The 22,514-nt window shown below is 48.7% G+C and overlaps 2 protein-coding genes and 1 pseudogene across 2 annotated transcripts; 2 read left to right on the top strand and 1 right to left on the bottom strand.

Annotated features, from left to right (window-relative positions):
• The first annotated feature begins 4,319 nt into the window (after positions 1 to 4,319).
• On the top strand, positions 4,320 to 5,486 carry LOC136456507 (uncharacterized). Its single transcript, XM_066456411.1, has one exon. It carries the CDS (start codon positions 4,320 to 4,322, stop codon positions 5,484 to 5,486), a length of 1,167 nt encoding a protein of 388 aa, XP_066312508.1.
• A 2,251-nt stretch (positions 5,487 to 7,737) lies between these two features.
• LOC136456496 (ABC transporter B family member 15-like) lies at positions 7,738 to 13,356 on the bottom strand (annotated as a pseudogene).
• Positions 13,357 to 16,947: 3,591 nt separating this feature from the next.
• LOC136483302 (uncharacterized) lies at positions 16,948 to 19,964 on the top strand. The gene is made up of 7 exons (XM_066480322.1): positions 16,948 to 17,643; positions 17,750 to 17,890; positions 17,999 to 18,112; positions 18,525 to 18,698; positions 19,443 to 19,558; positions 19,651 to 19,714; positions 19,809 to 19,964. Exons 1-7 carry the CDS (start codon positions 17,179 to 17,181, stop codon positions 19,821 to 19,823), a joined length of 1,089 nt encoding a protein of 362 aa, XP_066336419.1. The 5' UTR covers positions 16,948 to 17,178; the 3' UTR covers positions 19,824 to 19,964.
• The last annotated feature ends 2,550 nt before the right edge of the window (positions 19,965 to 22,514 follow it).

Raw genomic sequence — 22,514 nt, 5'->3', positions numbered from 1 at the left:
TCTCAACCATTCTACCAGGCTCGTATATAAGCAACACTTACCTGAACCCTAGCCGCACATCGCTCCTCCCCAGCGCCGCTCCCTTCCCGAGTCGACCCGAGCACGACGCTCCTCCCTCCCGATTCCTGACCCGGGCACGGCGCTCCTCTCCCTCACAGCGCCACTCCCTCTTCTCTCCCACATAGCACCACTCCCTCTCCTCTGCCTCACACCGCAGTGCCCCTCCCTCTTCTCTCCCTCTCTCTCCTACCTCTAGCGGCTCGTGGGGTCTCTACGGCGGCGTCCCGACGTGGAGTCACAGATGCGCGGGCCCTGCAGGCGGTGTCCCGGTGGCAGCGTGGGTGGCTCCTACAGGCGAGCGGGTTGGCGGTGCGGCCAGCTCCTCCTAGAGGCAAGCAGGCGCCACCTCCTTGCGGCGGGCGGGCCGGTGGCGTGGATGAGTCAGCGGGCGAGCTCCTCCTCCTTCGGCGCCGAGCTCCCTCCACCACAACAGCGGCCACGACGAGCTACGGTGGCATAGATCTAGATACGACGGTGGGTGGCTCGACGATACGGTAGGCAGATGGATCTAGATCTCGGAGCAAGTGGACCGATGGCGGTGGCGTAGATCCGGCCACCCGTGCTCGCGGTGGCAAGGGCTCGCGGTCACCCATGCTCATGGTGGTGTGGCAGCAGCTCTCATAGCTGTCTGGATTCGACGAGTGGCGGCGATGGCGGCGCTCAGATGGGCTTGGCAGGTTTTGTCGATGGGCTCAGCAGGCTCCATCGATGGGCTCACTAGATTTTTTTGTTTGTTATTGATTCACCGAGGTTGGCATATCAACCACCTCGATAGTTCTATGATTTATGGTGATATTTGGTTGGAGGCGGTTGGATGGCCCGCCTCCAAAAATCCGTTTCACCCGTCACGCAAAAGATTTATGTAGTAGTGTGGTGTCGTCGCGCGCCTTAGGTCGGTCCCCACCGAGCCCAGGACACCCATGAGCGTGGGCGTGCTGGTGGTGCTCACGCGCTGCCGCTCGGCGCCGGCTCCCACTTCGAGGCCGGAATCAATCGGCCCTAGCCTCTCCCTCCCCCTATGTTCAAATGTATGTTTCAAGTTACAAGTGTTTCATATGGATATTGCAAAAGTAGATCGGGATGTTGTATATATTGCAAGTGTTTTAGAGGCATGTTGCAAGCGTTTATTCAAAATATTTCATCTGTTTTAGACATATGTTGCAGGCGTTTTTATCTTGATGTTGCATATGTTTCACACATATGTTGCAAAAGTATGTTCGAAATGTTTCAGTTGTTTTAGTTTTATGTTGGAATAAGTATTTTCATGTTGCAAGTTGTAAGTGTTTTATCTGTATGTTGCATATGTTCACACACATGTTGCAAGTGTATGTTCCAAATGTTTTATCTACTTTAGATGTATGTTGCATTCAAGTGTTTTCATGTTGCAAGTGTTTTGTGTTTCAGAGGTATGTTCAAAGAGTCATGGGGCACGGCTCGGACACCGGGGGAAGGGGCGCGGTGAGCCTAGTGTCGGCGGACGAGGTGCGCTCATCCTCATCCCGGCTCTCGGGTCCCGCCCGTGCAAAGAGAGAGGAGAGGGTTAGGGGAAGGAGTGATGGGTGCGGGCGCGGGGCGAGGCAGGCAGGGGACGAGGTATGCGTGCGGGGCGGGACGAGGTGGACGGGGGACGGACATGCACGTGTAGCAGCCGACGCAGCGGCAGACGAGGGCAGGCGAGCTACCGACCGAAGCCGAGTTCATGTGATGGCACTTTTTGATGGGTCGTTCTGCTAGATCGTTCGGTGGGAGTGTGCCCAGGTTACCGTCCGACGAAATCCTATCCCATCGAACGTCCAGGCGCCAGCGATCCCCATTTAGAATTGCTACTAGAGTATCTACAAGCAACCTTCAACCAACTAAAAGGTGCTACTCTAATAGTTAGCACATATATTGACGAAAGTTGCATGTTTGGATCTACTCTAGCTATCTATATCTATATATATATCAATATCTATATCTATATCTATATCTATATATCGTATCTATCTATATCTATATATCTTATAATCTTAAACCCCACTAGAGGTTCTATCTCAACATGAAAATTGTCCATCTCAGCAATCCGCTATCAAATGCAATTACAATTTACTATATCATCTATAATATGATATCTAATTATCTACCTGCCGTACCTCTAACCATTATGATTTTGAGCAAATTTTTATATAAAAGAATATCACTATTTTAAATAACAAATAAGCGTCGTTAGATTTTTTTCGAAAGTATTTTCATATAGTATACCAGTTTGTCATAAATTTTAGTACTTTATTTCGTACTAGCAAATATACTCGTGCGTTGCAACAGGAGAAGAAAAAAAACTATCAGACATTAATAGGAAATAAAGGACAAAAATAATATATATCTGGCTATAATTTATTTTATGATGATCATGACATCCATAATAAGGTTAATCTTCCGAAGTCTCGATATCGAGCTCCACAAGACGTATATCGCTGTGCCCGCTCCTTCGCCTCACCCGCTCCTTCGCGGCTATAAGGCACAAAAATATTTAGTCGCAAAATATATCAAAACTTATCCATCCGTTGATAGAGTTAGTATTAAGGTCCATGACTTCTTTGAGAACCTATAAAAATATGTAATGGTAATATATGATTAAAGTCTGTATGAGGTTAATTGTCATCGTATCAAGAACTGGTATGTCCATTGATGATTATGACCGAGACTCTAGATTTGTACATGGTAACCCTAGTCAATGATTGCACTGGTATATGTGAATAATTTGGGAATACATTTATTTTGATTATATTGGATGACAAACTTCTCAAAATTTGATTTTACGATTTAATTAGTTGAACCATCGGCTAATTCTGGTTCTAATAATAATATTTTTTATTTCTAATTAAAACTACACCAACAATTTAGTGATAAGTATATTTGTTTAATATTATATAGGTAAAATGTCAAATTTTAAAAAATCCGTAATATATTATTATTATTTATTTTTTATTTTTATTCTAAAGATAAACGGAGATACTTTATTAGGAAAAGAAAAATAGAAACAATCACACAAAAGCACAGGAGAGAACATGCGACACTTTCCTTAACGTATCCAATACCACGAGCGTGAGAAAAAAAGATGGAAATGAAAAAAAAGGGACATGGAGGGAAAATAAAGGAACCAAGGATTGAACTTATCATAATTACGTTGCACAAAAATTTTTTAGCTCTTACCCAATATGTTTTGGAGTCGGATTTCGTTGTGCTAGACAAGTGCTATTCCAACTCGTATGAGTACGGGTTATATATATAAGTCCGAACGGAAGAAACTCTCTATTATTCGGTAGTTAGATGGAGACGGACAAAAAAAAAAGATAGACAAAAAAATGTCTAAAATTTTAAACTTGGATACTTTGTCTAGAGACAAAACTAATTGTATCTTTTCACGTACGGATGAAACAGACCTATATCTCTAACCATTAAATCCTAGGTCCAGTTTAGTTCCAAAAAATTTTGCAAAATTTTTCAAGATTCTCCGTCACATCGAATCTTTGGACACATGCATGAAACATTAAATATAGATAAAAAATAAAACTAATTACACAGTTTAGACGAAATTCACGAGACGAATCTTTTAAGCCTAATTAGTTTATGATTGAACACTAATTATCAAATAACAATGAAAATGCTACAGTGACATTTTGAAAAAAAAAAACTTCGCCATCTAAACACTACCCTAGTAGATGAGTCCCCTCGGGGAGCTACGGGTCCAACCTCTCGTGGCAGGGTGAGGGAACAGCACAGCAGCAGCCGTCCAAGCGAGGCCCAGCAGCAAGGCCACTAGTGTGGCGATAGCGGGCCGCGGCTGCTGGGAGTTAGCGCAGTGATGGCGCCAGCTCGACATACTATCAGTCAGTGGCCGGCGAATTGACTCCAGTTTAATGAGCCCGAGCAGGAGCAGCCGAGCATCACTGTGTCGTTCGTAGTAGCTGTGCATCGAGAGGAGAGAGAAGGCAGGAATCGAGGTGGTTGACCCCGAGATTAATAGGCCTTCTTCAATTCGCGCTCCGATTCCCTCCACCTCACGACGAACATGCATATGCAGCTGCAGTTGTACTCAGCTGATCGCTGAGCGCCACCTCATTGACCCGGACCTCCCAACCCATCCGCCCATCCCAGCCAGCAGGGCCAGGCCACCACCATTGCTTTCCTAGCGACGGCATTCCACTCTCCGTTTCCTCTCCACTGCTTCCGTTCGCGCTGCCGGCGGCGGGGCTGGGTGGGTGCCTGGGTGGCGCGTCATGGGCAGCTGCGTGAGCAAGAAGGCCGCCCGCACCGGCGCCGGCGCGGGCGCTGGCGCCAAGGGCAAGGTGGCTGCCCAGCTCCCGGTCGTGGAGAAGGAAAGCGCCAATGCTCAGCTGCCGCCGGTGCTGGAGGTCGAGGAGGAGGAGGTCAAGGAGGTGGTGCTGTCCGAGACGCCGGTGCCGCGGCTGCCCAGGCCGCCGCCGCCGCCAGAGCCGGTCAAGAGGAGGCAACAGCAGCCGGAGGCGGATGATGAGGCGGCGGCGTCCGAGACGTGCAGCGCCAGCGACAGCGCTGCGTCGGTGGCGTCGGCTGCCAAGGAGAAGGAGAAGCCGAAGCTGCACGAGGCCGGATGGGAGCGGGAGCGGGAGGTGGATAAGAGGGCGGTGGACGCGCCGGAGAAAGCGAAGACTACGGCCAGGAGGACGGCGGCACCGGAGGACAGGGAGAGAGAGAGGGAGACCCGCAAGCACAAGGGAGGCGCCGCGGGCGGCGTTAACGGGCACGGCCGGGCGCGGTCGCCGTCACCCTCGTCGGCGCACAGGAGGCAGCAGCAGAGCGGCGGCCAGGGCCAGCAGCATCATCCGCTAGCGCCGCGGCCGCGGCGGGAGCAGCCCGCGGTGGTGTCCGGCATCGGGTGCCGCAGCGGCCGGTTCTCGCCGTCCGCGGCGCGGCGCGCCGCCGAGAGCGCCGCCGTCCGGCGGACGCACTCCGCCAGGGAGGCCGACATGGCGCTGCCGTCGTCGTCGTCGAAGCGGTCCCTCCTCTCCCTCACCGCCGCCGCCGCCATCAACGGCAACGGCAATGTCGCCGCCGGCCACGGGGGAGGCAGCGCCAGCGCGCTGTCCAGACGGGACGGGGACCCCGGCGAGCGGTCCGGCCGGCGGTCGGACTCCCCGACGGGCAGTAGGCGCGCGCCCGCCTCTACCAGTCCCAGCGGCGCGATCCACCGGCCCGCGAGCCCCATGCGCAAGGCGGCGGCGAAGGAGCACGGCACCCCCGAGCGAGCCAGGCCGCCGCGGGTCGTCAGGGACTGCGGACTTGGCGTCGGCGACGAGCGGGCGGCGGCGTTGGGCGTAGGAGTAGGAGGCGAGCAGAAGAAGCTGGCGGAGGGCGCGCTGGGACAGAATCCCTCGGTGGCCATGGAGTGCTTCATCTTCCTCTAGAACTTGAGCTCGTGATCATCCATGTCTTGTTCCACTCTCGCTAATCGCTCTCTTGTTACTTGCTCAGTAACCTGTTGGACATTATCGTGCCATCCATCATCGATGGCACTACTGGCCATTGCCGCTCACTTGTTACCACCTCTGTTCTTGGTTTCCCCGGCCCGTTCTCAGAGCTACGGCTAGAGTAGAGACGGACAGATCGGGCCAGCGCACGGCCGGCCATTTCCGGCGGCGGCGGAGCTCCGTGCCGCCAATGCGTTGTACGAACGTTCGCTGACGACCGGCCGTCGAGCAGAGCAGTAACGCTGTAACAGTAATGTGAGAAAAAAATAGTTGAAAATTTACTATTGTTTATGCTCAAGCGAACAGTCCCAGAGTAAATAGATCCCCTAGGGCAGTGCAGGCGAGGACCGCTGAGTCGCTGACGACGAGACGAGACGAGTCATGAATGACCACACTACCACGACTACACATTCTCATTGGATGAGGCCTGAGGGAGGATTGTACGACACTACCGCGATTGTCTGCTGGGTCGGCTTGTCGCCAGCCTTGTGGATTTGTGGTTCATGTACTCAGTTTGCCTAAGAGTTTCAAACAGCATGTTCGATGGGGGCGGGAACGATCGTATGCAAACATGGGTTATTACTGCGGATTGGTTTGGTGTTCGAGAAAAATACTATTTTAGTTAGAAATTTATGATCGTTTACGATCAAACGAATAGACCGATGTCACGTCCCACTCCCAGCCGAGGATTATAAAGATCTGACAGCGTCTTGCTTGCATTGCAGCTTGCATGATGATACAGCGTCGTCCAACTGATCGAAACCTACCACTTGGCTTAATCCGCAAGGCTGGAGTGCACGATCGGTGGTTAGCAGATGGGTGCAATTCTTGGCGCTAGCAAGTTGCTGCATACGTGATTCTTCTTCTTCTTTTTTTTTCTGTTAATTAGGAGTTGCTGCATACGGTACGTAATTCAATAATTTGCATAGTGTGTACACCTGACGTGCATCTTTGACCAGCGTGTAACAGACTCCAACTTGAGGTTTCGGACGCTGCTGGTACAGACGTCTCGTGACCCAGATGATACTTGTGAGATACAGAAGAATGTATGAACATGGCCTTGGCCCCCGCACATGTAAGGTGACTGGAGGACCAAGGCCACAAGGGTACATTTCGGTAGTACTGTATATATATATGCAACAAATGCTGCTGCTGCCGGGTCGCATCACGTCGACTATGTTTCGTGTACGGCAAGGCAAACCACACTGAATTTCATGAGACTGTTCGATAGGACTAAAAAATAAATTAAAATACTATTCTAATTAATTATTATAAAAAAAAATATTATTCTATCTAAAAAAACACTGTGCTGGCCAGACCAGCCCGAACCGGTCAGCCAGCCGAACGCACCCCATGGGGCCCATGGGTATACACTGGCATACTGCAGACTGGAGAGGGCCACAATTTTGAAATGCCTTTTATCTTTTTTGAGAGAGAGAATGAAATGCCTTTTTATCTGGACCTAAGCATTTCGCCGGCCTAAAAAGCCCGGTCTGCTTCAAGCCCAGATCATTGCATCCAGGCCCATCTAATAAACGGCCACGATACCAAAGGTTAGGCCAGGCTCTTCCGTCCGATAGTTTGCACTGGCTTGGCATCGAACATGCAAAGGCCCAGCTGCAGGACAACCTAGAAAGATCTAGACATTTGTGTTTTTGTCCTTACTAACTAGTATTTGTTGTGTTTCATTTCAAATACATTCGGCATTTAAAAAGGTCAAATAAGCAATTTGCAAAAACATGGATCCACATTTCATAAAAGAATATTTAAGCTATAATATTTTTTTCCACTAACCTAGGATGTTTCCTCTCATAAAGCTAGAACTTTATTTATTTAATATAGAACGTTTTTCTCCTGAAACAAGATTTTTTCCTGTGACGCTAGAATATTATTCTTGTGAACCCAGAACATTTTTTTACATAAATTTGGAGCAAGTGTTTTAATATGGAACAGTGTCCTTATGAAGCCGGTAATTTTTCTCATGAAATGGGAATGTTTTTATTTGAGTTCAAATAATTAATCGAGTAAGAACATTGTTTTATGATGAAGGTATCACATTTTCTATTTAGAGTTAAATGCACCAGAGATCCATTAACTTGTAAGGAAGTTTTAGTTGAGTCCATCAACTTTCAAAGTGGCTTTTTGGGTCCATAAACTTTTAAAATTATTCACTGCAGTCCATACCTATTTATTTAACCTTAAATTTAAAACATATTTGTAGAAAACCCCTTCCCACACGCATGCAGGTGCATGCATGGCTCCCAGCGCCCTCCTCCAGCCGCCGCCGTGCCCCCAGAGACCGGCGAGCAGGTGCATGCATGGCTCCCAGTGCCCGCTGGCCGAAGCCGCCCGCCCGCGGCCTGCCTCCGTACCACAGCGCAAGCGCCATGCTACCCGTGTTGCTGAACTGGCACAGGGACAGGCAGAAGCCGGAGTACCACGACTCCACCCTGTTGTCCTTCCGCGGCGCCTCCTGCGCGGCCTCGTAGAGGCGGAGCATCCGACGCTGCGACGAGAACGCGGTGATCGTCCGGTGGTTCACGACAGCCTCGCTGGCGAGCTGGCTCCATTGCACCTGCGCCTTCTTGGCCTTCTTGGACATGGCGGTCATGAGCACCTTCTTGAAGTAGAAGCTCGCGATTATCAGTGGCTGCATCGCCATCATGACCACCGCGAGCCGCCACGACACGGCGAGGGCCAGAGAGAAACCTAGCGCCACATTGGCAGCCGCCTGCACCAGGAGGCACATGCTGTCGCCGACGAGGGATCGGACCTTGGTGGCCTGCGTGGCCAGCCGCGCGCACACCGTGGCGCTCGAGTTCTCGTCCTTGTCGAACCACCCGACCTCGAAGGAGAGTATCTTGGCGAACATCTGTCCACGGACGCGCTCTGTAAGGCGCTCGCCCATGACGGCGAAGTTGTAGTATTGCACGATGTTCGCCGTGATGCAGATGATGGCAATGCCGACGAAGACGAGGGAGTACAGCCTGTTCAGAACAGAGTTCAGACAAACGTCACTGACATCGCCATGTCACTCTACAATCTGTATCAGCGAGCACAGACGGACACATCGCACGGTACCTGGTCTTTGAACGGATGAGGTGATCGTCGCCAAGAAAATACACCTCCGGCAAAGCTCCGAGGCTGTAAGAGTAGAGCGGCAGCACCGCGCCGAAAACGATGGCGCCGGCGCACTCGAGCAGAGCTTGCTTCCATTTCGGCCGATTCATCTTGAGCAGGCGGAGCTGCGAAGGCTTTCTGTCGCGCACCGGGTCGTGGCCGTCGCGCCCATGGTCTACCATTTCCACGGAGCATTCGACCGACCTGAACGACGGCACCGGGCTTTGGTGGAAGTCGCTGGGCACTTACATGATCTCAACGCTACGGAACGACACCCTGCTGCTCTCCAGCTCTACTTCCACCACTCGCTCGCTTTCCTCCCTCGCCACGGGCGCCTTCTGCAGCAGTGCCATCCGTGCGTAGACGCCGCCGCCTTCGCCGGCCTCCGTGCCGAGGAGGAGCTTGTCGTGCGTGCCGCACTCCACCACGCGGCCCGCGTCGAGCACGGCGATCATGTCTGCCTTGCGGATCGTGGAGAGGCGGTGTGCCACGACTACGGTCGTCCGGCCCACGGACGCCTGGTCCAGCGCGTCCTGCACCGCGCGCTCCGACTCAGAGTCCAGCGCGCTGGTCGCCTCGTCGAGGAGCAGGATCTTGGGGTCCCGGATGAGCGCGTAGGCGATGGCGATGCGCTGCTTCTGCCCTCCCGATAGCTGCGTCCCGAACTGCCCGACCTGCAAGTGTAAGCATATTCATTTACTGAAGTGTGATCAAACGGCTAGTTCATTTTGTTGCCAGAATTTGAAATGTCTGCATACATTGGTTTCGTATCCACGATGATTTGCTTCAGCGAGGCCGCCTCGTTGCCGAACAGAATGTTCTCCCTGATGGACGTGGCGAACAGCACAGGCTCCTGGCTCACTAGGCCGATCTGGCTCCTGAGCCACTCCACGTTGAGCGTGCCAATGTCACTGTCGTCCAGCAGTATCTCGCCCGAGTCCTGGATGTACAACCTCTACAGCAAGGAGATGATGGTGGACTTCCCGGACCCGCTCCCGCCGACGAGGCCGACGGTGGCGCTCTCAGAGATGGTGAGGCTCACGCCGTCGAGCACCCGCGTGTCAGGCCTGGACGGGTACGAGAAATGCACGTCCCTGAATGTGATCTGGCCCCTGATGTCCTCCTTGGTGGCGCCCTTCACTAGTAGAGAACAGACCTTTGATCCTCGGTCAAAATGGGCTCTAGTCCCGGAATTTTTTGCGCCCGGGACTAGAGATACCTTTAGTCCCGGTTGGTGGCTCCAACCAGGACTAAAGGTCCCTGCCCAACGGCTACTGCGCCAGACAGAGGTGGCAGGGACCTTTAGTCCCGGTTGGAGCCACCAACCGGGACTAAAGGTATATTTTTACTCCCGGTTGGTGGCTCCAACCGGAAGTAAAGGTCTACTCCCAGGCCGTGGCTGCGCCCGGGGTTGGAAAGTTACCTTTAGTCCCGGTTGAATCCATCAACCGGGACTAAATATTCTCCCTTTATAAATCGGCTATCTCCTCCTTCCTCCCCGAGCCCGAGCTCAGCACATTTTGAAGCTCACTGCAGTAGTGTTCTTGCTTCCTCCTTCCCTCCATTATTCCTCCATCCATTCTTCGATTCCTCCATCGATTTTTTCGATTCCTCCGTCGATTCTTTAGTTGTAAAGGTTACCAATCTCATACTCTCATTTTTCACCATTTTCTTATGCCATTTTGTTCACTATATATATTTATGGTTCTTTATTGTGGTTTTTTTCATTTGTAAGCAATTTGAGCTCAAAATCACTTCAAGCTTGCATATTTACATGAAAGAAGGTTGGAAGACGATGACATTGTGTTGGAAGACGAGGCTGCATCCACACCATCTCCAAGGAGGTCTCCAACGCCGCAGCCGCCACCTCCAAGGAGGTCTCCAACGCCGTTGCCAACACCTCCAAGGAGGTCTCCAACGCCTCCCCCGCCCCCGCCTACCAAGAAGCCTAGCAAGAGGCCAGCTCCTCAAATGAAGAACTAGTCCCCGCCTGCAAAGAAAGCCACCGTAAAATCAAGGACTATTCCCAAAATAATATCTGAAAAGAAGGAAGAAGGAACTGATGCATATAAAAAAGACATGTCTAGATTCTATGACAAACTTAAAATGAATCAAGAAGCAAGGAGAAACCCGGAGAAACCGTACTTCTTTGTAGCTCCAGATATTCTAAGAAAAAAGGTGACTTCTTACCAGCAACAACAGCGGGAATCTCGTAAGCCGTCCAAATCAACGTTATCAGACTATGACCGCACTCTCACCAAGTCAATTGAGGCGGCACAGAAAAAGAAGCGGGCAGGGAAAGGAGTTGCCCAACTCGGACAACAAGCGCACCAATCAATCCCCCCGCTAGTTGTTGGTAATGAATATGGTTCGAATTTAGGATTAATGCATCAGGCAAACATACCTCCGGATGTCGATTTAGATCACCTTGGTGAATTTCTTGATGAGACTGGTCTCGATCTTTACCAGATGTTTGGTGATGGAAACATTGAGAGTGCGGCGGTGGTTGATATTTGGAAGAAAAAATTTGTACTAGGCCAGAGTCTATACAACCCTCAAGCCTTATTTGATCTGGGGACGCAAATGTACCTGCTAAACAAGTGGTACATGCAGGCGTCTACCAGTGGAGACTTCTGCGTTAGTGTCAGAATTAGAGACGAACATTGGTTCCGTGGCAATGATGTTATGTATGTTGACTTTGCAGAATTTCATCAACTATGCCACCTGACCTCTCTGGACAAAGTTATCATTAGCTGCTATTGCCTGTAAGTAATAATTCTTTCGATCTATTATTAAACTCATCATATGTGTGTATATGTATATAAATTATCCTAACAAGTACTATATATATGCAGATTTACAATGACAGAGCTCAGAAAGGAAGGCTGCAATGAAATTGGTTTTGTTGATCCCCATATAGTATTCAAAGACCCAATTACTCCAAAGACTAATTAGAAGTCTGAGTCAGAGAGTAACCTCATGAACTTCTTAGTGAACCAACGCCACAAGAAGGATATACTCTTTCCCTATAACTTCAAGTGAGTGTTAATCATGTCGATCATATCCTTAATGGCTCATATGTTGATTCTAGTTAATTAATGAGTGTTATGCGTTATATCCTATAAACACATGCAGCAATCACTGGATATTGATGGACATCGATCTGGTGAAAAGTCACTTGATAATCTATGACTCGATGAGAAAACCACAACAAGACTACCAAGATATGATAGATATTATCTAGAGGTAATTTCAGGATCTCTAGCAACTATATATACACACAAACATGATGATTAACTATATCTGATGACATGGCAATTTTTTTATTGGACAGTGTTTGGAACACCTTTATTGAGAAGCAACACATGAAAAAATGCAAAGCGCCACTGAATGTAATCCCTTTGAAAGTAAGTCCCCTGAATCGCATCATCTTTATTAATTAAACATATAGCTTTCACCGGATCACCAGATTGGATGACAAACCTTTTTCTCGTAAAGTGGTGTCTAAGGCAGGAACAGGGGAACAACTACTGTGGTTACTATGTTTGCAAGTTTATCAAGGTGCTCTCCCAAAGAACTCCTACAGAGAGACTCAAAGTACGTTAAAAATACACTATATATTCATTTAATTATTATTATTGATTGTGTTACTATGTCTTTATATATATATATATGTACATATATTAATTTATTTTCCTTTAATTCAAACCTGTAGACTCGATGGTTGGAGGAAAAGGTCATACGGCAAGACCAAATCAAAGCAATTCAAGAGTCTATAGCCGGATTTTTTAATGAGCAGGTCATCGATTCCAAGGGCGAGTTCTACTTCGACCCAACACTGCCATTGAAGCCAAGCTAGAGGATGAGAGGAAACTTGTTATGTCACAACAACTATAATGCAATCTTTTGTAATATATGCACATGAAATAATATAATGTAAAATACACATATGCATGCATGCATGTAAATATATATATGATGCATGCATGCATATATATATATATATTTCTATGCTTGAATTGTGTGATTTAATACGTTCATTGTGCTTGAACCGAAACATACTATATGCACGTATAAATGTATAATTAGCAGCGTATAATACGACTTCGAAAACCTATTTTGAAAAGAAAAGAAAAAAGAAAAAAAAACCTTTAGTCCCGGTTCGTATTACCAACCGGGACTAAAGGTGCCGGCCATCGTGGCATGTCAGGAGGCACCTTTAGTCCCGGTTGGTGTTACCTACCGGGACTAAAGGTCCTCCTTTAGTCCCGGTTCCTGACCCGGGACTAAAGGACCCCCTCTTTAGTCCCGGATGCTTGCTCCCGGGTGGGGAACCGGGACTAGAGGGGGTTCCCCACCGGGAGTAAAGCTCGGTTCTCTACCAGTGCTTCTTGCCCTCTGTCTCGAGACGCTGCAGCTTGTCGATCATCTCGCGCATCCGTGCCGCCGCCGTCGCGGCGTCGACGAAGTAACGCAAGTTTGGCAGAGCCATCATGATGGACCTGCAAACCTCAGAGCAGTGCCATGTATGTATCAGGCCAGCCGCATGCATGCAGTTATCTGATTTTTCTGAGAATGAAGGCACGACGCGGGCGGCTTCGGCCAGCGGGCACTGGGAGCCATGCATGCACCTGCTCGCTGGTCTTTGGGGGCACGGCGGCGGCTGGAGGAGGGCGCTGGGAGCCATGCATGCACCTGCATGCGTGTGGGAAGGGGTTTTCTACAAATATGCTTTAAATTTAAGGTTAAATAAATAGGTATGGACTGCAGTGAACCATTTTAAAAGTTTATGGACCCACAAAGCCACTTTGAAAGTTGATGGACTCAACTGAAACTTCCTCACAAGTTAATGGATCTCTGGTGCATTTAACTCTTCTATTTAAGCTAGAACATGCATGCGCTCGGATGACTCACCCCGTCCACCCACATGTGGGGCCGTACGCGCCCCTCTGTTTCCCTGCACAAGCTCTAACTGTCGCGGCAAGATAGAGGGAAGAGAAGGGAGGGGAGAGGAGAGGAGAGGAGAGGGCAAGGCGTGCCGCGCGAGGTAGGAGCCGAAGCCCTACGGCAGGTCGCTGTCCACAAGACACCGACGTTATTGCAACATGTGCAACACCTCAATCTACTTTTGAAACATCCAGATGAAATATTTGCAACATATGTCTGAAGACATATGAAACACTTGAAACATGCGTCTGACACACTTCCAAAAAAATACTAAAAACACTTAAAAAGCCATTGCAAAACATATGCAACATCCAGATAAAGCACTTGTAACATATGTGTGAAACATATGCAACTTCCAAATAAACACACTTGCAACATACATTAAAAAAAGAAATAAAACATTTGAAACAGACGCTCGCAACATATGTGTAAAGCTATTGCAACATATGCAACATCTTGATCTACTTTTGCAACATTCATATGAAACGCTTGCAATATTCATATGAAACATTTGAAACACTTGAAAACATACGCTTTTAGCAAACCCTGGCAGGTGGGTGGGCGGGCGGAGCACTAAAGCGTTACACAACGGATCCGGCGTTAGGTCGCCGTGCAAAAGGAGGATGGAGTCGCGACGCCACGGAGGAAGTGGGCCCAGGACGAAGATGGAGATGGAGAGCGCTCGGGGCCCGCAACGCGGGCGCAGGAGGAAGGATAGGCATGGTGGGAGGACTGAGGGCACGGGGGAGGCGGAGTGTGTGACGCGCGGGGAGCGGCTTGGAGAGGAGCGGGGACGGGACACAGAAGAAGGACATTGGGAGCGCCGGCTCGGCAGTCGGTGTGGGTATCACGGCTGCGCGCAGCGAGGAGATCAAGGTCAGTCTTGTGGAGGGGGCAGCAGCAAGGCGGAGTGGAAAACACGGTAGTAGCGAGGCGGAAGTGGGCGCGTGGTGTCTGGTCGGCTGGACGTCCGCTCCTCAGCATTACCGTTGAATTTTGATGTGGCTGTGTTCTACTGCCTCTATTTGACTGGTAGATATATTGGATCAAATCAGAACCAGTGGTTTCCCCATGGCATTGAGGCGTGGAGGTGTCGAGCTGGACGCCACTATTTCTTCTCCCGGCAGGAAGAGAACACGGCCAACACCTCCACGAAAGCAACAGCCGCGCGTATACTCGTAAAGAATTAAACCCGGGCATTGGCCTTCTCTTTTTTTTTCAGTCGCGAGAGGCGAGCATTTTACCATTGGCAGCCAGGCAGCAGCCCGGTCAATGCTAGAACGAGCAGACGAGTCCTTTGCCGATGCCGGCAGGACGTAGCCACGTAGACGTACGGCGTACGCAGTGATTTCTCGTCCACAAGTCGCGAATCGGCCGGCACATGACGTGTGGATCACGGGCGGCCAAGTCGGTCGCGGGTGGGTTCATGGGAGCGGAACGGGTGCCGCCGCCGCCGCCGCCGACTTTCATCCGTGTGGAGGAGGTGCGCTTCCAGAGTCGGACCGGGGGTTCCGGTCGCTCGCATGCACGGCGGGCTGTGTTTGTCTGAGTATCTTGTGCGGAGAAGCTGTTGTTTGACACGCAAGATTAGATGGATGGCGCCCTCCGCGTCTGAACTCGCCGCGCCGCCTCTTCGCACTCTAGCTGGTGCCCGTGGTTTCGAGAAAGATTAACCACTGAGACAGGCCAAAACATTATCGGAAGGATGGGTTGGATGATGAAAGAAATAGATAACGCACTAGTCTGAACTCCCGAGGGAGAAAAACATGTGGGAGATGCATTTGGAGAACAAGCAGGCCGGACTTTCTATCTGCGCCATGTAGGGTAGAGGGGGCTATGTTATGATGGGCCAGTAAGGGTTTAGTTGTCACCCGGTAAGGAAAAACGCAACCCCACGTCCGTTTGGTACGGTTTCTCCATCAGCTCCTGAATGCCGTTTGTAGCTGTTTTATGCCAAATAGGATAAAACCAAACGACTTCTCACCTAAAGAACCCCTTAAGTTATGCTCTCGGAAAGGATATGTGGAGGGTGGAGTAAAAAAATAGTAGCTTCGCCTCGCCCTGGTAGGCTCTGTATAGGGTTTCATGAGAGCATGTTTTAAAAAACTCTACATGTAGAGCTGATTTGCCAAACGGTTTAACAAAACGGCTCCAAACTCTATGGATATAGTTGTTTATGGAGCTGAAACAAAAAAAAATAACGGCTTCATTGGTGAAGTGGAGCCGTACCAAATGAGACCTGGAACGATAATTTGTTTAACATGCAATAATACATACTTTAATCTTGATTAAAGCAGTGCTATCCTACACGCTAAACACTAAACCCTAAATGGCCAACCACCCTCTGTTTAGCGTCTAGATGGTTTAAACTATTTGCACTATTGTAGGAAATATACATATAAAATTATAATCTTTATATAAATTTTAAGTGCAATTCGAGGCATCAACATATTTACACAATTTGACATAGACAATAAACAATTATACACACGGTCATACATATACTCATATAGACATCTTTTAAATAACATTGCTGAATTCATACACACAGTCACACAATGTGGTTTGCTGAAGATAGAAGTAACTACTCACAGGAGTGGAAAAATACCTTGGACTAATTTAACATCGGTGTTAAGTGTTGGTAGGTGTGAGTATGCATATTGATGTTAAAGAAATTACCGTCTCTAGCTGATAATTTTGTCAATCTTCTAAAAAAAGTTTATAGCCACAATACGGGAAGAATATACACGCCTAAATAAAATGTCAGCTCAGAAAAGTAACTGAAATGATTTTATACGACTACAGCAAATATATATATATATATATATATATATATATATATATATATATATATATATATATATATATAGCCAGCTACAAAATAAGTTATTCTGTAGCCACCTCTATTTACGATAATTTTATATACTAATTTACGATAATGTCAATACATATTTACGATAGTTGGGTTACTATAACACATGGGGATTTTTACCATAACATTATAGTAAACCACTTAGTAAGGAGTTACTATAATCTCGTAAATTAACATAGTAATTATCGTAACTCAAAGTGGCTACAAATAAGTTTATATATATATATATATATATATATATATATATATATATATATATATATATATATATATATATATATATATATATATATATATATATATATATATATATCTCTCTCTCTCTCTCTCTCTCTCTCTCTCTCTCTCTCTCTCGCCCACTGGAATCTTCCGTGCTGGCCCACAGCCGGCTGAGACAAGTGGCTCACGTCTCTCCCCCAAATTCCACCCTCCCCTCCCACCATATCTCACCCTCCTCTCCTCCGCAAGAGCCAAAGACGGCAACCGATCCCTCAGTCTCAGGCGAGCGAGCAAGCGCGGCTCACGTCCACAGGGCCAGCAACAGTAGGCCCCTCCCGCTCCAGATCCACACTCCACAGGCAGCCGCCGCGGATTAAAAGCGGCGCGCGCGCGCGGCCGTGAGGGAAGAGAGGCGGAACGCGCGTCAGCGCGCCTGTGATCGGGTAGCGAGCCGAGGAGCGGGCGCGGGCGATGGCGTCGGCGTCCGTGGCGACAGTGGCCTCCCCGTCCCCCGCCTCCAGGCGGCGGCTGCTCCCCCTCCCCTCCTCCGCCGCACCGTCTCTCCTTCGGCTCCCTTCGAGGCCGGCCAGGCGGCTCCGGCGCGCCGCCCTGCGGGTGCGGGTCGCCGCGGCGGGGGACGAGGCGGACGTGCTGCCTGGCCCGGGGGCCGAGGGGGAGGCGGCGGTGCCCGGGAGGCTGGAGGAGCAGCGGGACGAGCCGCCGCTTGGGGGAAGCCAGCTCGACATCGGAGGGCTCGCCTTCCAGGGCGACGTCGGCGGGGGCTTCACCGGCGGCGGGTCGGGCTCCGGGTCCGGGGCCTCCGGCGGTGGCGATGGCAACAAGATGCTGGACCGGGGCATCAACACGGCCATCGTGCTCGGGGCCAGCACCTACGCGCTCACCAAGCTGCTCACCGTCGACCAGGACTACTGGCATGTGAGTCCCCTCTGTTTCTTCATCCCCTTTCAGATTTAATTAATGAATTCCTGATTGGTTCGGAGCCATGTACCGGGGGTCGTATTGATTTGGTTTGCTGGTACAGGGGTGGACGATCTTCGAGATCCTGCGCTACATGCCGGAGCACAACTGGTCCGCATACGAGGAGGCCCTCAAAGCCAACCCGGTTCTAGCCAAGATGATGATCAGTGGCGTCGTCTACTCCCTTGGTGACTGGATTGCACAGGTGCCTTCACGCTTCAATTTCCGCAGCCGCTCTACCACTACTCATTAAGACAAGCATTAGTGCGATTACTGACTCGGCCGTTGTTTTCGCTGCTGCTTATGCTTGCAGTGCTACGAAGGCAAGCCGATATTCGATTTCGACCGTGCTCGGATGTTCCGGTCTGGTCTTGTTGGGTTCACGCTTCATGGGTCACTTTCACATTACTACTACCATATCTGTGAGGTAACCGTCGTTACATGACCTGCATAGCTATCTTGTGCTTGTACATTCTAGTAAAATTTGTCCGTGTGGAGCGTATTTCAACCACGCGAAAAAATTAATAAAATTCTTAAGTTGATGAATTGACAAAACAAATAAAACGGGTTTTAATTTAAGGTGTAGAAGTATAAGTGATTTGTCCAACTTTTCCCATCAGTCTGACTTTTAGCTTTAGGGGTAAACTAACCGGCACATAGCAGCATCAGATAGAGCTCTTAAGTTGATGCATACAACTTAATAAAAGAGGGGTCCCAGATAGAGGCCAACTAATCGGCACATCTATATGAATATCATTTTAATTTTTTAACAGATTTGGAGAGCTAACATGCTGTCTAAGGCAGACCTGATGGAGTACATAATTTTGTTATGTTTACAGGCACTGTTCCCATTCAAGGATTGGTGGGTTGTCCCTGCAAAGGTTGCATTCGATCAGACCATCTGGTCTGCAATCTGGAACAGTATCTACTTTGTGGTCTTGGGTTTCCTTCGGTTGGAATCACCTACCACTATCTACAGCGAGCTCAAATCCACGTTCTGGCCTATGCTTACCGTAAGGATTCATCTTCCCTGAATAAGTTTAATCAGTTCGCAGGGTAGGAATTGGGCAAGCATTAAACATAAGAGTTCTGCTTCTTATTTTCACTGTCATTATGAACAACCCACGGGCATACTGTTATACATATTGGCAACTTGAGTCTTAATTACATGAATTATTCATTTGAGACTATCCATATCCTTGGCATTAATTGTCGGACCTTTGAAAGTCTGCTCCATTGATAGTGGTACGTGTATACTCCTATATTTGCGCCTGGCTCTAGGCAAAGAATGATGACTTTTATAGACATAACATGTAGCATAATAACTCATAGCTATAACAGAACTTAAATAGATCATGGTGAACGATCGCCCTGTTCGTTTGGACTTGTTTGGCTGATAAGACATGGCTGAAAGTACTGTTGGCTGATTTGGCGTGAGAGAAAAATACTGTTCGTTGGCTGAAAAAGTACGGCTTATAAAGTGCGAATAGCATAACCATGTGTACTGAACCATCCTTATTGCTTTTCCAATGTTTTAGCACTACATTTAGTAACTCTTCATCATTCTATGCCTGTGCTACTACCCTCCCTCACTTCATTATTATGGAGGTTTTCAACTGAATACACAGCAGGGCATAACAATAACATACCTGTCTCTTGATGATGTTGTTGCAAATATTTGTAATACCACTACTAGCTATTTTATCTGTCATATTTCCTGTTCCGACAAAGTTGAAACATTGTTTGGATTGTTGCAGGCTGGATGGAAATTGTGGCCTTTTGCGCACTTAATTACATATGGTGTGGTTCCTGTTGAGCAAAGACTTCTATGGGTCGACTGTGTGGAGCTTGTCTGGGTTACAATACTGTCGACGTGAGTATCATCATCTTTTTCTAATATCCCTTAATTATTGTGACTAAACTTATCGTTCGAACTTTACGTGTAATCTGTTGGCTTCTTGCCAGTTACTCAAACGAAAAGTCAGAGGCAAGGAATTCTGATAGTACCTCCACACCAGCTGCTTCGAAGGTAAAATATATCAAGCATTAAGTCCGAACCATTTCAACATTTGCCATTCTTGTATTATCGTGTAAACACTGATAACTTCCTGACTTCCTTTCAGGACAACTCCAGATAGCAACCCCATAGACCTTGCAAAGCTGCTTTGCCCATCCATCACTCCAGGGGTTTATGTAAATTGTACAATTAGCTGCAGCAACTCTGCGGGTGTAACAATTTTTTTGTAGATATATATTCATGAAACATGAATTGTGCAGCATGTGCCATAGGATGTCAGGAAGAAATTAGCTTACTCTACAACTACAATAGCTGATGGAATCGGAGTTGGTCGGTGTAGCAAACTACTCTCTCCGTTCCAATTTATAAGTCTTTTTTTATTTTTCTAGATACTTAAATTTTATTATAGGTGAATGATAAAAGCTAAGCACCTAGAAAAAGCCAACACCAAACACGACCTATAATTTGGGATGAGGGTGGTAGCAATTATTGGCGCGAGGTCCAATTTTTTACTGGTTCTGCACACTGCACTCCGCTGGTTTGCAGTGTCAGAAAAGTGCTGGGCCTTGAGCACGAGCCAGAGAAGCCTTGGAACAAACACCGACTTGTTCAAATTTGAAGCGCTGGTCGCTACATTAGGCTGTGTTTAACTGCGGAGTTGAAAAATATTTGGGTGTGATATCGGAGGTGTCGGAAGGATGTTGGAAGGGGTTTTTGGATACTAATAAAAAAACAAATTATAGAACCCATCAGAAGACAGCGAGACGAATCTAATGATACTAATTAATCGGTCATTAGCATATGTGGCTTACTGTAGCACTTACGGCTTTTCATGGACTAATTAGGTTTAAAAGATTCGTCTCGTGATTTCGTCGAGAACTGTGCAATTAGTTTTTTTTCGTCTACATTTAGTATTACATGCATGTGTGAAAACGTGCTCTTTTACCATAGGAGGCAAAAAAAAAAAAATTAAAAACTAAACAGGGCCTTAGTAATGCAGGATTTTTGCAAAAGAAAGACGAGCATTGATATGGTAAACAGTTCGGGAGGTATGATGGTTTGCTTTCACTTAATTCAAGCTTTCCTTTCGCCCAAAACAAAACTTTCCTGTACAACTGAACAGGCAGCAAAAACCTCAGTACGAGCACCTGAACACCAGTATGAGATATTTTTTTTTCCAGATAAAGTCTCATTCGTCTCGGGCCATTACATCCAGATGACATAATTGCTCCAAAGTTCCTTCTTGGCTAGCCTATGCATAGCTACTCCCTCCGTCTAGAAAAAAAAATACAACTCTAACTATGAACCTAGACACGACGTGTGTCTAAATTTAGAGCTATTTTTTTTTTTGACAGAGGAAGTAGGATGTAAACGGCCTCCTTGTAATAATAATAATAATTTATTTACTCCTATAAACTGCGTCAGCTCCTCAACCAGAACCCACAGCCACGTCGGCCAAAATTGCTTACGCCGTTGGATCCTCCCATCCTGTGGCTGTGCTCTAGAGCCCAAGATTCTGACAGCGACGGCTCCCGTTTGTACTGTGGCGATTCCCAAACTTGCTTAACTACCTCTGCAGATTCTTCAAACAATTCCAGATACTGCGGTTGCTCCTGCTCTGCTTCTCTACAGGGAATGTTGGTCCACGTATACGTCTGTTCGCTTCAATTAATAAATAGTATTTTTCTCCGTGTTTGCTCCTCCGGGTCTTCGCATCTCCGTGTTTGCCTTCGTCGGACTCTCGGCGACGTCGCCGGGTCTTCGCATCTCCGTGTTTGCTCCGTCGCTTTGCTCTTGCAGCGACGCCCTGATTTCCTCCCGCTGCACCCTGTCTGACCCCGTCGTCGCTCACATTGCCGGTGCTGTACCTCGTCTTCTTGCCCCCGCCTCTTACGTCCTTTTCTTTGTTCGTTGCCTTGGGCTTGTGTTGTTGAGGCTGTGGAGGGGGGTTGGTCCTGTGCTCCCGCACGCCTCTCCCTCCGGTCTTCCCTTTCCCCCTCCCCAGCTGCCGCCGTTGCGTCTTGACCGCCCACATCTAGGGTTTGCCTCATCTTTCTGGTCATACAGCGGTCGCCTGTGCCTGGTACGTCTTCGTTTCCTGTTTTTTTGGGAGCAACAGATTTGCGCTGCTGTGTGCTTGGGGCCGTCGAATCTTATGTGTCTGTGCTTCCTGTTCTTTGCAGTGTGTGCCTTTTTTTTTTTCCGTCGCCCGCCGAGCTTGTTTCGGTCATCATCCGCGGCTGTCTGCATCGTTATTGCACCACCTCTGCTCGGCGAGAAAATTGTTATTATAGGACGCGAAACAATGTGCTTCGTTATTATAGGACTTCAATCGTCGATTTCGCTAAAACGACACTTAAAACGTTGGCACTTTGTTTTAGATGACATTTGGTCCTTTTAATCACTTTTCTTATTTCAAATACATATATTTTGCCATGGGAGGACCATATTGCCCTTGTGCGTGGGCTGCCTGGCAAATGCTGCCACCGCCGCCTGGCCTGGGCAGGCTGGCTGGCTGCTGCCCGACGCGCGAGAGCGTGACGAGCACCCGCGGCGGCCTGCGCGCTAGCGGGGTGGCGCCGAGCACGCCATGCCGGACAGCGCGACGAGCACCCGCGGCGGTACGCGCTCGTTGCCGCTCTTCCTCCTCGCCGTGGCCACAAGCTCGTCTCGCTTGACTCCGACGACGATGCTTTCGATGGTGACTCCGACGAGGAGGAGGTGGCGGTGCAGCTCGCCGCACAGCGCCGGCAAGCTCTGGCTGAGAGCCTAAGCGCAGCTGAGCCGAAGCCGCTGCGTGCTCCGTGCCCTG

Source organism: Miscanthus floridulus, chromosome 1, assembly GCF_019320115.1.
Source record: "Miscanthus floridulus cultivar M001 chromosome 1, ASM1932011v1, whole genome shotgun sequence".
Taxonomy (NCBI): Eukaryota; Viridiplantae; Streptophyta; class Magnoliopsida; order Poales; family Poaceae; genus Miscanthus; species Miscanthus floridulus.
This window is presented reverse-complemented; position numbering and strand designations above follow the sequence as displayed.